This window comes from Podarcis vaucheri, assembly GCF_965113315.1.
Source record: "Podarcis vaucheri genome assembly, chromosome: 7".
Classification (NCBI taxonomy): domain Eukaryota; kingdom Metazoa; phylum Chordata; class Lepidosauria; order Squamata; family Lacertidae; genus Podarcis; species Podarcis vaucheri.
In genome coordinates, this window is record NC_138765.1 from 26,648,532 (window position 1) to 26,664,101 (window position 15,570).

Genomic DNA, 15,570 nt, shown 5'->3' on the forward strand with positions numbered 1-15,570 from the left:
TTTCAATTATAATAGCAAAGGTTAAGAATAGGCTCTGAAGCATCATTTTCATTTTGCCAATGCCTTTATTGTATTCGGTACACACCATCTCATCCAGAGAGCTGCATTTATCATCTCACCATCTTTACTTGAAAGAGCATCAGCAGAAGCCACAGTGAGGACTTGAGTTGAGTTTGTAGGTGCATTTATTTCATGGGGGGGGGGGAGAGGGGAAATCTACCTTTCTGCATATCTGATGCTGGGAAACCCACCTATTCACTGATGGCATGTCCAAACTGCATTCTTCTGGGTGGTTTGCAGTAACACACTTGGCAGACATGCTTGAAGCAGGAGGCCTCCTTTACTGTTGGGTTGTGAAAAAGCATGTTACAGGAGAAAATCAGGACCACACACTTGAATTACATGTAGCCTATTTCTGATATACTACCCAATTTAAGGTATTACGTGAAGCAGGGCCTCAAATTTACTTTTTGGGACAGGGTGATACAGTTGGTTTGAGTTCTGTTGACTTTCTATAAGTGGATTTGGGCTAGTTCACACTACTTTGCCAATGCAAGCTTACAGCAGCACGTTAATTTCTCTATACACCATTGCACATGGCAGTTATAAGGGGTTGCATTCAGTTAACTTCTACTTGAGTACACCCACTGAAATTAAAGGGCATGACGAGGTCCATTAATTTCAACTGGGCTACTTTGAATACAACCCAAGGTGTAATATCTAAAGCATGCATATGCAATGGGGAACAATGACTCTGCAGTTTACGGTGAAAAGCCCATGTACTAGCTTCATCAAAAACTATAGAAAAAACAGTTCATCCATGCAGAAAAATAGCAGCATGTGAAGAACTCGGGATAAGGGAAATAGTAGCAGCTATGGGGCAGTCCTTAGAGGTTTGGGTGGCTAATGGGGAGGGGCGGGATGTACTGATTTCTTGAAGGGGAAAGGTTTACTGAGGCAATACCGCAATGTCTTTTGACTTCCAAGTTCCGTCGTCCCTGATCATGGATGGGGATGACAATAAATAAACATGCCCTTGTCATTGGTTGTTTAATGGCGAAGATGCTTTCAAGTGATGCAATACATAAAATAACTGCAGCAAAGGTTCTTCCCCCTCCGCCTCCATGGTGCAATTTCACAATTCATTTTGGATTATTTAGACATATGCCTCAGTTGGATTCCATTTGGCTGCTAATCCCATGGTGAAACAAAAGGATGGATTGTTTTCACAAATGGAGATTTACTCTTTTAGAACAAGAGTTTAAAAGAAGAAATGACACGCTGGAATATTCCTAATGGCTCATGCTACAAAGGCAAGCATTGTGGTTTTATGAACTGATGCCATCTTTTTTTCTTTTAATGGAAAACACTAAATTGTATGCTACCTGGGGCAAAGTGCATGAAAAATCTTGAAAAACAGGGAACGTACTTGTTTATTACCATAGTCTAAATGAGTGGAGAACTTGCATAAAAAGGGAAAGCTTCTATAAGCCACTGCTGGATGGCTTAATGAAAACCTGTTACGCACACAGAGAGAGAACGCAAAAAGTGTAGATTGTGTGGTCAGCGGTGGCTTCTTCATTCAGAACACAGGCAGTGCAACACTTCTGTTGCTACAGCTCAACCTATCAAAGAGGAAGTGAGGAAGGAGGGCAGTTTTTCAGCAAGCGAGGAGCATCAGAAGCAGCAAAAAAAACCCACACCATCCATAATCCATGAAAGTCTGAGGCAACAGTTTTGCACCAATTTTGATTTTCAGCCTGAGTTGTGCTTTTGGTATTGGAACACTCACTGAAAGCAAAGTATTCTGGCAAGTATTCTCAATTATATTTTTCTCCCAGTAGCAGAAGAGATAGGAGGCAAGCTAATTGTTGTATGAGCACAGATTGATATCTGGGCTGGGGATACTGAGGACTGTTCTCTTCACAAGACAGATGCTGCCAGTTAAAAAATAATAATAATAATAATCTCTCTGTGTTGGGAACTGCACCAACGCTTTCCAACAGAACCACCATCCGCACAGAACTTCACAGATATTTTGCTATGCAGTGGTTGCCCATTGCATCCTTAAGAGTTAAAGGGACTTGCAATATGGACCATATTGGAATTTAAAAGAGGAAAAAGAGATGTTTGCTTCAAACAACCTATAATGAACAGCCCTTTCTCTGGCTCTTGACCTGATGCCCTTTGCTTTTTCGCAACCCGTGCCAGTACTGCGACCTAGTTTTAGAGTCATAATGTCTTTGCTCATAAAACAAATCCAAATATCTATAAACAGCAACATTACAAAGAGTAAGAGGGAAATGGAAAAAAAAATCTAAGCTGTTTCTAATACTGTTCCCCAAAATACCAAAATATTATGTCCGTTGGACAACCACTGACACCATAAATCACTCTGAAGGCAGAAAATAAAGTCTGTGTGTTTCAAGATAAATTGTGTTCTCTTGGGGAAATATGTTGTAGAGTAGGGGTGGGGGGAAGAGGCAGGGCCTATCGACTTTTGGCAGGTCTCCCCTCAAAGTCAGATATTGCTGCACAGTTAAAAGGTACGCTTCTCTGCAAAGCCTTAAAAAAGAATCCCACGGATGACGTCATGGGTACTCCACAAGCTTGAGGCGGATTTCCCGCCCAGAAGAGCCATTTTAATCTCCCTGCCATTCCCAAGCATTATTTCTTTGTTGTTTTGCGGATCAGCGCCATCCTCTGAAAAGAGAGAGAGGGAGAAAAAGAACAGTGAAAATCAGGGAAATGGACCACCAGCAAGCTTCAGTGGAAGGTAGATTCTTTTGGGCCCAGAAAAATATTTCCACTCACCTGGCCACCATAGTATCCAAATACCTCCATCACATAACTAGTCCACTTAAGAGTCAAAATGAGGTATGGCTGCATTTCCGTATCAGTTTTTTTAAATTAAAAAATAGCAGCTGTTGGAGGGTCCTCAGTCTGAATTGTGACCACAGTGCAGGGAGGTTTGATTCATCCCTTTTCCTAATGAACACTGCTCTGCATATTCTAATTTTTATTACTCCTACAAGATGAAAAATATAGGTGTGCACGTATTTTGTTTCCTTTGAGGACAAACAACAGCTTTGGTAGGGAGGGGATCCATCACAGCCAGGAACTGTGCAGGAAAAATGTAAACCTGTACCTGACATGCTGCAGTCCTGACTCAGATCAGGCCCCCTGCTAGTTTGTGTGTTTTGTTTTTAAGGTAAGAGATGTTAATGCATTTGACCCAAAGGCATGGCACGGGAGGAGTGATGTACTTAAGTATTTATACTGCTCTCTCTCTCTCTCTCTCTCTCATACACACACACACACACACACACGCAGAAAGGAAATGTGGACATTAGAAAGTACAGTATAAACACCTGGTGTTTTCTCTCCCCTGGCTGCAACACCCTCCGTACCTGTTTGTGAGCTTCTGTAGTGCAGGCTTTTTTATATGGCCTGATTTCTTCAGAACCAAAACCTGGGATCCACATATTCCACTGCCGCTCTACATCAAAGAACAGGGCATGGGTGGAGGGGATGAGAAAAAGAGGTAGAGAAAACAAGAGTTAAGGAGAAATATTTATCAATTCAATCATGTAAGCAGAAATCACTGTCTGGTTTCTAAGAACTAGAACAAAGTGAGAAATGAAAAAATAATCCTGTTTTGGCAGGAGTTCTGTTTCTCTTTATTTTAGGAGTTTCTTTGCGTTAGGACAAATTTCAAGGGGACACTTCTGAATTGCATGTGACAGCAAGTCCCTTGTGTGCAGGGGTTCACTACAGGCTATTTTCTGCACACCCTAACACATAGAGGAAGACTGCAGTGGCCTGACTGGCCTGGTGAACTGTTATACATGAAAGGCTCACTACACGGGGGGAGTAGGCACATAGAGCCACCTATAGTAGCCTTCATGAAACAAACAACTCATGCACTGGAACTCACCAAGATGCAACTGGACATCTTTCACTTCCAAAGTGTTGGACTTGCGATGTCGTGCAAGCTGGCAGGCAGCTGTCACAACGCTTTCAATGAAGTCGTCCGCAATCTGCAGCAGCATCTGTCAAAAACAGTGACGCACCAAGCACGTTAGTGATGGGTTTCGGCATGAGATATAACAATGCATGAAACGATATTTAACTTCAGAAGCTTCACATTCTTCCAACAAGTAATCACCATCCCCAGTGACTTTACATCAAGGAAAACCACTTTGTTTCCTAACTGATCAGATTGAACCAGTGGCAGTGTTCAACTAAGGATGAGCTCAGGCAAGTACCAAGGGGTCTGAGATTATTCAGGACTAGGGATTCATTCAGTTCATTCCCCCCCCCCCCGAAAGCCTACCTCCTCCACATCTTCATCCAGTTGTTCATTTGGATCCACCTCTCTGACAAGATCCTGTAGTTTCTTCTTAGTTAAGATCTGGGGCAGGGGAAAGAGATCACCAACATTAGTACAGTAACATATTGTCGATGTCCTGCCTTAGTGAGCAGTCGAGTTGCCACATTTTACACTAGCTGCAGCTTCTGGACCAACCTCAAGTTTAGCCCCACATAGAGCACATGGTTCTGAACCTAAGACTCAAGCTTTTATTCATTTCAAGTTGCAAGACGTAACAGGGAGATTTTGGCAACTCTTGGGCATGCTCAGAAGAAGCCAACCAATGTTATTTTTCAACCTCACCTTACCCCACTCACTTTCCCAGTATCGCAAGTGCCATTACCTGGTTGCTTTCAGGACTGAGGCGCCCGCCACTGCTAGGTGTCCCTGGCATCTTCGCCACAGTGGTATTGTTTGCCATGGAGCTATGTGGAGGGGTGCTGGCTGGCTCTGGCTTGATTGAGGAGAAGTTAGATAAATTGATCAAGGTAGATGGGCCAAACTGGTTCATAATCTGCTGAGCTTTAGCCTTCAGATCATAGAGTTTGTCCAGATCTTGCTTCTTCTTGGGATTGTGTGGGCCCAAACCAATCAGCTGAAGAAGATACAAATTCCAGGGTTAAAATGAGGAGGAAGAGAAGATGGAGGCGATTTAACAAATTACCTATTTTAGAACAATTCCCAGCAGACTGGATCTCAGATATTCAAAGCCTTTGGAGGAACAGGTTTTCTGCAGCGGCTGGAAAAGCACCTTAACTATGTCACCATCAGTGCTTTTTTTCTGGCAGTACGCGTACCCCTAAACATTTTGTGAATCTGAGTTTGGCCTAATTGAGGGGAAATATTTCAATCTGAGTAGGAAAATGAGAGTACCCCTAAACATTTTTAAAGGGAAAAAGCACTGGTCACCATTATGCTACCTCATGGAAAGCTTTCAAGGCCTGCGTTCTGTGAGAGCTTTAATGCAAACCAAGTATCAGATCACAATATGGAAATCAGAACAGAAACTGTGTTTATGGGTGTCAGAAGCACATCCCCAGACACTTGGATCTGATAGCCATGCGATAAGAACTTCCCTCCCTCCTCCTAGATTGCCCAGAAAGCAACTATGAGGCACTTACTGACCACTGGTGTCCAGAGATATGTGTTTGTAGTTCTTGGACAACTTTTGATTATGCATCAGAATCCTCCACACCCATCGTTTTGATAGTTCTAAGACAAAAGTGCTAAAGGGAAAACTGCTCCTCTTATAGCCAGCAATATATGAAAGCCCGTAATCTAACTAAAGGATGCTTTTTCGGAGGTTCTAGCAGGGGAGCGCAGCTATTGTACACCCTTGACCAAAGAATGGTACACTCCTTCTGTCTGGGATGGTCGTCCTCTTCCACTTAGCGCGCAGCTTCGGGAGGGACGCACATGGAGTGGGGAGGGAGGAAGGGGAAACCCACCTAGCCAGCCAGCCAGATCAGCCAAATCAACTCTGGCAATCAATGGGGTGACAGATGTCACAGCCAGATCGCCCTCACAAACCTGATCTTTAGCTTCCTAGAGCTTGACATTTCCCTCAAATAATACAGATTGGGATGTGTTAATGTGTTATGTTTACACTTCTGTTACGGACTACATTATGGAAATGGACCATGTTTATCAATCCATGGTTCCACCTATTAACCTCCAATATCCATTTTCTTAAACCCACCAGCGGCAAAGATACCTCAGGGCTACAGTTTAGTGGCAGCATTTCTCTGGGAATGTTTCTTCTCTTTGGTTCTCTTCAAAAAAAAGACAAAGGGCTTCGTCCAGGATAAGTTAGAAGTACTGTACTTATTTAAGCCATGACTAATTTATCCCATTGATTCCACTTGGAACTAACTTTAGCTAACCTAGCCTGAATTCCAACCAAAATGTGTTTTCTGATCGTTCCAAAACATTCAAGATGCAACATTGAATTTCAAGGAGTCTCTTTTCAGAATCTTTCAACATCCAGTCTATAATGCTATTGGCTTGTGTGTTCGGTTCAGAACACTCAGCAGCAGCTTGTTACCAATCAACACAGCTGCAGAAAATATTTTAAAGAGGTAAACATTACCAGCTTCTCAAGAATCAGAAATGGCATTTTCTTGAACCTTAATATACAGGTGATTAGTATGCAATTTTACCACATGCAGTTATTTTAATTCGTACGCATTTTGCTTAAAATTGTAATCCAACAATGACGCCAACATCACATCAAAACACAAACCATGCTGAACATGGACTACCCAAGATGCAAGGAAGTCAATATGAAGGAAGCGGAAACCACGCTTCATTATTATTTTAAAGAGCAAGTTCTTTGTTAGTATTAATCCACACAATAATTATTAAGAAGGCTGCAATTGAAATGCTTCATTCTACCTTAAAACCATGTATTCAAAACAATAAAGGTTGAAAGGCAATGTAAACATAAGTTGTTGGGGTTTTTTTTTAGCTTCACCCAAAACAAATCCTTAACCTTGTGCTACAAATGGTTTGCCGATAAAAATAGCCTGCCCAGAGGGAGGAAAAGGATATATGCCTGGGAAAGGCAAGGCTCAGTGCCAGATGAACTTCAGGGGCTCATAGCTTGTAAAGTTAACCACTAGCGGATTCACACCTTTATAGATTAGTAACTGCAACAGCCAGGGCTTTGTTTGTATGTTGACAGGCCCATGAAGCCATGACCACTCATTCCACTTTTGTTTATGCTAGATATTGTTACTCTGTCATAGAAAATGGCACTGTTGTTGAAGTTGCTGAATTACAACTCCCATCAGCCCAGCAAGCACGGCTCCACACATTTCTGCACACATGGTAGATATACTTAGCAGTTGTTTCCTCTTCAAGCAGCTGGCAGATGCATATAAAGGCCCTTCAAAGTATGGGAGAATTCAACTTTTAAACTTAAGGAAGTTCTCCTATCATCTCAGCAACGGATGCAACCTTTGCTTTCTATCCTTACTTTCAAGACTCCCAGCTCTTGCTCTCTCCTATTTTAGCCAGTCTTTCTACATTCCTTCCTGTTCTTTTCATTCTGCTGCCTCTTCTCGACAAATCCATTATGCTCTTTTTTGATATCTGGCACAGCATTGCTTCACTTCTTGAATCTCCTTCTGCAACGGTGGGGAACCTTTTCCAGCCCAAGATCCATTCCAGCCTGGTTTTGGCACTGAAATGGACTTGGTCGCACTGATTGATTACCTCTATCAGGAGAGAGACAGGGGAAACGTGACCCTGTTGGTTCTCCTTGACCTTTCAGCAGCTTCTGGCACCGATGAGAATGGTGTTCTTTTGGAATTATGGGGGGGGGGGGTTGGAGGTACTATGTCACACTAGTTTAGTTCCTACCTACAGGGGAGCTACCAAAAAAACAGTAGTAGGATATCGTTGTTTGGCACCTTTTGAACTATGTGGTCCCACAAGGGTTTAGTCTATCTCCTATGCTCTTTAACATCTATTTGAAACCACTGGGAGCGGTCATCTAGGGATTTGGAGTATGGTGCCATCAGCTGACGGCATGCAGCTCTATCTCTGCACTCCACTGGAATCAGGATAGACTGTGAAGATGTTGGGCAGCTGTCTGGAAGCAGTGGTCAAATGGATTGAGGTCAATAAATATCAATGCTGAATCCTGGTAAGAAAGAAGGGCTGTGGTTGGGTGGTTCCTGTGTCTGGGAATTAGCTATCTAACCTGTTCTGGAAGAAGTTGCATTCCCATTGAAGGATCAGGTTTAGTGGTCTGGGAGTCCTCCTGGATTCCAACTTGTCACTAGACTAAGAGTGGCTTTTGGGGCCAAGAGTGCTTATGCCCAGCTCAGGCTGGTTTGCCAGCTGCAGCTATTCCTGGACCAGGATAGCCTTGCCTCTGTTGCCCATGCTCTAGGGACCTCCCGCTTGTATTGTAATGTACTCTGTGTGAGGCTTTTCTTGAAGACAGTCTGTAGGTTCCAACTAGTGATCATCACAAAACTAACTAAAGATGCATAACATTCCTCTGGGTAGGGGCCACCTGTAAAATGTCCCACATTCCCATGCATCTCTATTGAGAGGAGTAACGCTGGTAGGAATAAAGTGCAAGTCAACAGGGAGACTGATTACTTCTTTATCAGGGAGCGATACAGCAATGATGCTGGAGAGAGATTCCAGCACTCAGTTCTACTAATTTTTGTCATCTTCTGGGAGACCATATTCACTAACCAAGCACACAAGACAGGATCATTTCCTACAAAGCATTTTCAAATCTGAGGGGAAAAGGACAATACACTCTTGCACATTTCAGTTCTGGCACACAAGCAAAACTGAAAAGCCACAAGCCCACCTGCAGCTTCTCACCATGATGCCAGCATGCCATGTCCTGGTGAGGTCAAGCCAACTTACTTACAGCTATCTGAGTGTCTAGATCTTTAATTACATCAGAAACTGCTGTGGGACCATTGAATGGAGAGGCCATTTCCCCAAAAAAGCTCCTGCAAGTAAACAGTAAGGGTTAACCTATACAGCCATTCTTCCCCTGATGCAAATGCTAATACAATTCCCCCAGGTATCACATCTCTGTCTCCTTCTGCTGGTTAAAATGGATCTGTGTAGGCAATCTAACATATATATATAAATAGGAGGTTGTCATTGCATAGACTTTCCTTAATAGAACATCCTCTCCACCCAGGCCTTACATGGTACAGGTGCATTAATCTGCAATGGCTGGATGTATCACAGTACTGGTGCAAAAGCTCAGTGACCAATACACTTGTTTATAATTAAGCATAGTAGTTAGGATTGTTGGCTGTGAAATGGAAAAATCACATCAGTTACAGACTTTTTAGGTGGTAAACCACTATTCTCTCAGCTTTACCTTCCCCAATTTCAAATCTGATATGCTGGCCTTCTTTACAAAACCTCAGAAAAAAATAGTGAAATCTTGTAGATGAAGCGCTTGGACGATGGCATTTGTTTTCTTTAAGTGATTACAAAATGTAAGGGAACACAGGCTAATAAGATGCTGGGGAAAGATGAACTTTATGTCCCAAAGTGAGGATTAGGATACTGAGAGAGGGAAAGTATGGATGCAGTGCTTAAGAAATTAAATTTGCATTGTAAAATGTTTGAGAACCTCATAGAAAAAAAAGAAGGGGGGGAGAGAAGAAAGTTATGCTGTTAAATGAAACAAACAAATGAAATTATTCAAAATGCTATAAGCATTACTACTGCTATTACAATGCAGTAAAGGAAGAATAACGGAACAGAGCTGGGCAACCTGTGGCCTTCTAGATGTTATTAGACTCCAACTACCATCAGAAAGGCCAGCAGCATTTAAAGGGCAATAGGTTCCCCAGTCCTGATAAAGAATAAGAGCAGGTGTGTTCTCCAGAAAACTGCAAGACAAGAGCATAGCCATGGTGGTGGGGAGGGGGAGAAGCAAGAAATATGTTGCTTTTTAAGGACACTGCAAATTCTATGGCAGTGGTGGGCAGAAAATACTGTAGATTACAATCTACTGGTAGTTCTCAAGAGTCATTTGATGTAGATCAGCAAGGATTTCTCTGACACACAGTTACTTAACAATGACAACAAAAATAATTCCTCCTGTAAATCATACTTCTGAAATGAATAATGGAGGGGGAGAGGATCCAGAGAAGATTTTTGTGTGGAGCGACCATGAGCTCATGTCTGTTTTGGTACTAAAAAAAAATTATAAGGCTATATCTTTTGCACTTTGATCTGGTTGCTGGATCTTAGGGTACCAGTGTAAAACAAATTAGATTCCACAAGCCTAAAGTCTGCCCACTCCTTTCTACAGCATTATTTTCCAATCTTATGTTTGTGCTTTAAAATTCAATTGTAATCAGCCACCTGGGAGCACACACTCCAACAGTCTCTATGTTCAAATAAGAAAAATTCCTTCCTGTAGCACCTTAAAGACCAACTAAGTTAGTTCTTGGTATAAGCTTTCGTGTGCATGCACACTTCTTCAGATACACAGTCTCTATGTTGTGGAACTTGCATAATTTAAGCTTTTGGCAGAATAAATCCCTACTGATTTATTTTAGGAGTTTTCATTCTTCATGGTTAAACTCTCTTACCCTGGTATTGGGGTGGGTGGGAAGAAGCAGCATCTTGTTTCCGATGCCACACAAACATAAACAGGGACAGAAAGTAACTGGGCTGCACCACACTGACACCCCCAAAGCCTCTTCCCCACCTCCAATCCGGAGGTCTCCTAAACTGCAGCCGTGCCTCACTTTAAGCAGGGCTCCCGCCACTGCCAATTGCCTGCCTCAACTTCCCATCACTCGGGAATACATTTCTGTTTCTCCGGAGGCTTATTAAAAAGAAAGAAGCATGAAATCTGATGCCACTTGTTCTTTCTCTTCTTGGCTAGTGTCATTTGGTACCAGCCATCATTGCTTTGAAGACATCGATTTGTTGTTGCATCTTATTATATTACCGTGCATTATCTCGCCCTCAGCGTGTGTATATATACTGTAAATATGAATGTGGCGAGCGCTCACGTTTTGCCGGCCACCTTAAAATGTCCTGAGTAAAATCAGACGAACTAAATAAGCACGTGTGTATGTATGTGTGTGTGTGTGTGTGTGTATATATATGTGTGTGTGTGTACACACACACACATACATACATACATACATACACGACGAGGAAAGTGTTTTAAAACGCACGATGAATTAAAGTAGACCCCGTCAAGCGTCGGGAGGCCTGTCGTCAGGGGAAAGGAAAAGGGAGGAATCGGGACGCGGATAACGTATTTTGGCCGCTTCGCGCGCCCCGGAGGCAGCCCCTCCCCCGGAGGCCCCTCGGAGTCCAGAGCTCTGCCTTACTTTCAGCGGGGAGCCGCCGCGGCTCGAACCGGGGCTCCCGCTCCGCTCACCGGCGCTTCGGCCGCCTACCCGGCCATCTCCCCCCTGCGAGCCGCTCGACGATCCCGACCGATTGCCGCCTTTCCTCCCTCACTGGGACGCCGCGACGCAGCACTTCCGGGGTCACGACCCCACGAGCCTCTCCAGGAAGGACGCTTGGCCCACACAGCGTCAGCCAATCGGCAAGCGCCTCCGTCGTCCCTTTTTAAGGTTGGGCCGCTTGGTCTCGTCTGCACATGCGCCGAAGCTCCTCACGATCCGAGATTCCCTCGCCCCTGCTCGCTGTCAAATCGTCTCTCTGGTTCAGCACCGTAGTGCGCAGGCGTACTTCGGCCGGGAACCTTACGGAGGGGAAGGGTGGGAAAAAGAAACGCGTTTATATGTAGGTGTTTTAATAGGCGGCCGCGGCACCTTCTTGGTTCCCGATCCGAGAGCGCGTGGCGGTGCTGCGCTTTCTTTCTTGTGATTGGATGGAAGCAGAAGCGCGCGGGCTTTTGCACCAGTGTCAGGTTGGCCGTGGCTAAGGTGAATGTGAGTGTCATTCGTGCAAAAGGATCGTCTTGAGAAAGTGTGATAGGGAAACGCAAGTTCGAATCCCAATTCTGCCTAGCCTACTTCAGAGGGTTGTCGTGTAGATTTTTTATTTTTAAAGCACAGAAGAAATAACTGTATAAGCAACCCTGTGTGCTTTGAAAAGAGGATGGCAAAGGTGTAATAATAATAATATATTATTTATACCCCAGCCACTCTGGGCTGCTTCCAACAGAATATTAGAATACAGTAATGCATCAAACATTAAAAGCTTCCCTAAACAGGGCTGCCTTCAGATGTCTTCTAAAAGTCTGGTAGTTCTTCTCTTTGACAGGAGGCCTTTCCACAGGGTGGGCGCCACTACCAAGAAGGCCCTCTGCCTGGTTCCCTGTAACCTCACTACTTGCAATGAGGGAACCGCCAGAAGGCCCTGGCGCTGGACCTGTGTCCGGGTAGAACGATGGGGGTGGAGACGCTCCTTCAGGTATATTGGACCGAGGCTGTTTAGGGCTTTAAAGGTCAGCACCAACACTTTGAATTGTTCTTGGAAACGTACTGGGAGCCAATGTAGGTCTTTCAATGTAGGTAATAGAGTACAATGAGTCTGGAAAGTAATTGCAGTGGAGCTCAGGGGTTTGCTATGGTTCTTGAGGGTCCGGATTTTAGCCTGCCTTAGCAGTGGCATCCATGGTAATAGCAGCCTCTCGCCCAGCCGACCGACAACCGTCTGTGCACCCGCTGTATGCATCCCAACTCAGGCAAACCTCCGCTGGCTTGTAGATCTCTCTTTGCAGCTTTGCAAGAATTAACGTCGCGATCCTAGCAGACGCACTTACTTGGGAGTAAGCCCCATTGCCACATAGTTTGCAGCTACTCCCCCGAGCAAACATGCGAGCACCCGCATTGCAAAAGTGCTGCGATTTCCCTTTGCACCGGTAGGGGTAAGATTTCTCACTCCCTCTCAATAGCTCTTAAGAGCGAATCTTGCTTGCGGCCGCTGAAAAGCAGGGTTCGGAAAGGTACCCAGAATGCACTGCCTATATTTGCATATGTATGGAAACGTGGGTATCGATAACATTCTACAGAAATACCGCTGGATATCGAGCGGAAGAGATAGTGGGGATCAAAGGGAACCTGAAGCCGCTGTGGCATTATGCCCTTCCCAAATATTACAGCGGTGCAATATTATTCGCTGTGACTTCAAGAGGCGTCGCGGGCAGCTGGGTATGGTGTGAGCCTAAAGTCTTGTTAAAAAGGGCTTCTGCTGTGAGTGGCACATGGGGAGGGGCGGCTGTGGCTTTGCCTCTTTCTGTGCGGAATCGCTATCAAGAGATTTCGGAAGCATAATTTTTGTGCTCGGGGCAGCTGGTAATCGCTTGTTCTGGCTCCCCAACTTAATGCGGTTGAAATGAAAGAAGAGTGAAGATTGGAGGTTACAGTGAGCTTAGGGTTTTTCCAACAGACATACAGTGTGCTGTTTGCTGATAATGAACTGCTTGTTTTAGGTAGAGAAGCAGCCAGTAAATTTTGACACAGGAGCCTGGTTAAGTGGAGGGTGGGTCCAGTTTGTAACAGTCCCCTCCCATAATAAATTGGTATCTGAAGAAGTGTGCATGCACACGAAAGCTCATACCAAGAACTAACTTAGTTGGTCTTTAAGGTGCTACTGGAAGGAATTTTTTTATAATAAATTATGTCACTCAATATGTCGCTTTCAGGCCAAGGGAGCTGGTGTTTGTCCGCAGGCAGCTTTCTGGGTCAGGTGGCCAGCATGACTAAACCGCTTCTGGCACAACAGAACACCATGACAGAAGCCAGAGCGCATGGAAATGCCATTTACCTTCCCACTGCAGCAGTACCTATTTGTCTACTTGCACTGTTATGCTTTTGAACTGCTAGGTTGTCAGGAGCTGGGACAGAGCAACGGGAGATCACCCCATCGCAGGGATTCGAACCGCCGACCTTTCCATCGGCAAGCCCAAGAAGCTCAGTAGTTTAGACCACAGCGCCACCTGCGTCCCTTGTCAAACACTTGCTATTCCACCACACTGGCTCATGTCTTGGCCCTTGACCAACAGTGATAGTGGAGGGCAGAGCTTCCCAGTCCCTGAAAGGCATGCTCTCCAGTTTGCATCTCAAACTAAGGTTTGTCTGCTGTTGCCTTGTGTGGTGAGTCACGAGAGTTACAGGCCCAGTAGTGAGAGTATCTTTTTTGTGGCTGCTCTCTATACTGTGGACTTGTTTTGTGGCCCCCTTGCCAAAAGCCTAGGCCCTTTGGTTCTTAACGAAGAGAATCCTTGTTTCGCCATCGTTTTTTGTCAGCGTTATATGCCTGTTTTGGCCCATGGGTACCATGATATCACAGCTCATGTCAATGGGCATTTTGATGTATGAACATCAGAAGAGCTGGCTGGATCAGGCCAGTGGTCAAGTTTCCTGTGCTGACAGTGGCTGACCAAATGCTTGTGGGAACCCTGTTCGCAGGACCCAAGCAGAAGAACATTCTCCCCCACCAGAGTTTCCAGCAACTACTATCCTGAATGTCCTGCTGTCTTGAACCCTGGCATACCTTGATGTAAGTCTTGCTGATGTACACAGTCACAAGGGCCATGTTAGAGAGTAAGGGTAAAGGGACCCCTGACCATTAGGTCCAGTCGTGACTGACTCTGGGGTTGCGGCGCTCATCTCGCTTTATTGGCTGACGGAGCCGGCGTACAGCTTCTGGGTCATGTGGCCAGCATGACTAAGCCGCTTCTGGAGAGCTAGAGCAGCACACGGAAATGCCGTTTACCTTCCCGCCGGAGCGGTACCTATTTATCTACTTGCACTTTGACGTGCTTTCGAACTGCTAGGTTGGCAGGAGCAGGGACCGAGCAACGGGAGCTCACCCCGTCGCGGGGATTCAAACTGCCAAACTTCTGATCGGCAAGTTCTAGTCAGTCCTAAAGGTAAAAAAACAACAACAGTCCAGTACCACAAGCAAACAGTAAGGCCAAGTTCCGTACCTCTGCAGCAGACCCAGAGTCAGAAAAAGTCCCTAAGTCACAGTCCAGTGGCGTTTGTGAAGCAGCCAAGCTGTGGTCCATCCACATCGAAAGCTGAGCAGAGTCTCTGCCTTGCTTCCCTTTCTCCTTACCATCTTGATGGACACATCTGGGTTTGCTCCACTTGATGAGGCAGATGAGATCCTCACCTGCTCTGAGCCTAATCCAACCGAGTGACCACAGACCTCCCAGAACTAACAAATCCTGTAATCTTCATCTGATCAGCTAATAAATTTGGCCTGTTCTGTTCCCTGTCTCAGTCTCCTGGAGCGCACTGTTCCCACTGTTCCCAAAGCCTCAGAGCCTGCTGTGTCTGTGGAGATGGGAGGGGGCACCTCTGATTTCTGGCAATGTGTCCCCCTCTCCTGACTCCCGTGACCTGTCAGCTGCCTCCTCGCTGTCCTCTGATGTCCCGCAAGTACCTCCTAAGCCCCCAACCACCCCTTCCCCATCTTCAGCTTGCCCTGGGGTGTTCCAGTCGTGGCTACACCCGTTCGCCCAGATTCCCCTCCCCTTCCTCGGTGTCCTACCATTTCATGACAACTGCCTCCCAGCTCATGGAATTAGTCGCCACTGATAGCTGGCAAACATTTTCTTTATGTATTAATGTTTTTGACCCTCCATGAAGTGGGGAAGGATATATCAGTGAGCAGCAAATGAATAGTTAAAGCAAGTAAAACAAAACATCTGGCGGATTTGTGGCGACTGCTGTTGGGAAGACGAAGAGAGCAAAGGA

The 15,570-nt window shown here is 45.2% G+C and overlaps 1 protein-coding gene across 3 annotated transcripts; it reads right to left on the reverse strand.

The window, feature by feature from the left end:
• Positions 1 to 45: 45 nt before the first annotated feature.
• On the reverse strand, positions 46 to 11,455 carry TAF12 (TATA-box binding protein associated factor 12). 3 transcript variants are annotated; one of them, XM_082232138.1, is made up of 7 exons: positions 11,221 to 11,455; positions 8,769 to 8,853; positions 4,716 to 4,967; positions 4,337 to 4,414; positions 3,938 to 4,052; positions 3,411 to 3,499; positions 46 to 2,703 (listed from the first exon to the last, which is right to left on the reverse strand). In XM_082232138.1, the coding sequence occupies exons 2-7, from the start codon at positions 8,835 to 8,837 to the stop codon at positions 2,668 to 2,670; spliced, it is 639 nt and encodes a 212-aa protein (XP_082088264.1). In that variant the 5' UTR covers positions 8,838 to 8,853; positions 11,221 to 11,455; the 3' UTR covers positions 46 to 2,667. The 3 variants fall into 3 exon arrangements, with proteins under 3 accessions (XP_082088264.1, XP_082088265.1, XP_082088266.1); XM_082232139.1 differs by lacking the exon at positions 8,769 to 8,853 and having other exon boundaries at positions 11,221 to 11,446; XM_082232140.1 differs by lacking the exon at positions 11,221 to 11,455 and having other exon boundaries at positions 8,765 to 8,783.
• Between the last annotated feature and the right edge of the window lie 4,115 nt (positions 11,456 to 15,570).

Bases quoted from the DNA above. Each gene is read 5' to 3' on its own strand.
- TAF12 (XM_082232138.1), bottom strand. From the start codon at position 8,837: ATGGCCTCTCCATTCAATGGTCCCACAGCAGTTTCTGATGTAATTAAA. The intron at 4,053-4,336 runs GTAGGCTTTCGG...TGTTTTTGACAG, and splicing joins TGGATGAAGATGTGGAGGAG to ATGCTGCTGCAGATTGCGGA. The intron at 3,500-3,937 runs GTGAGTTCCAGT...TCTTTGATGTAG, and splicing joins AGATGTCCAGTTGCATCTTG to AGCGGCAGTGGAATATGTGG.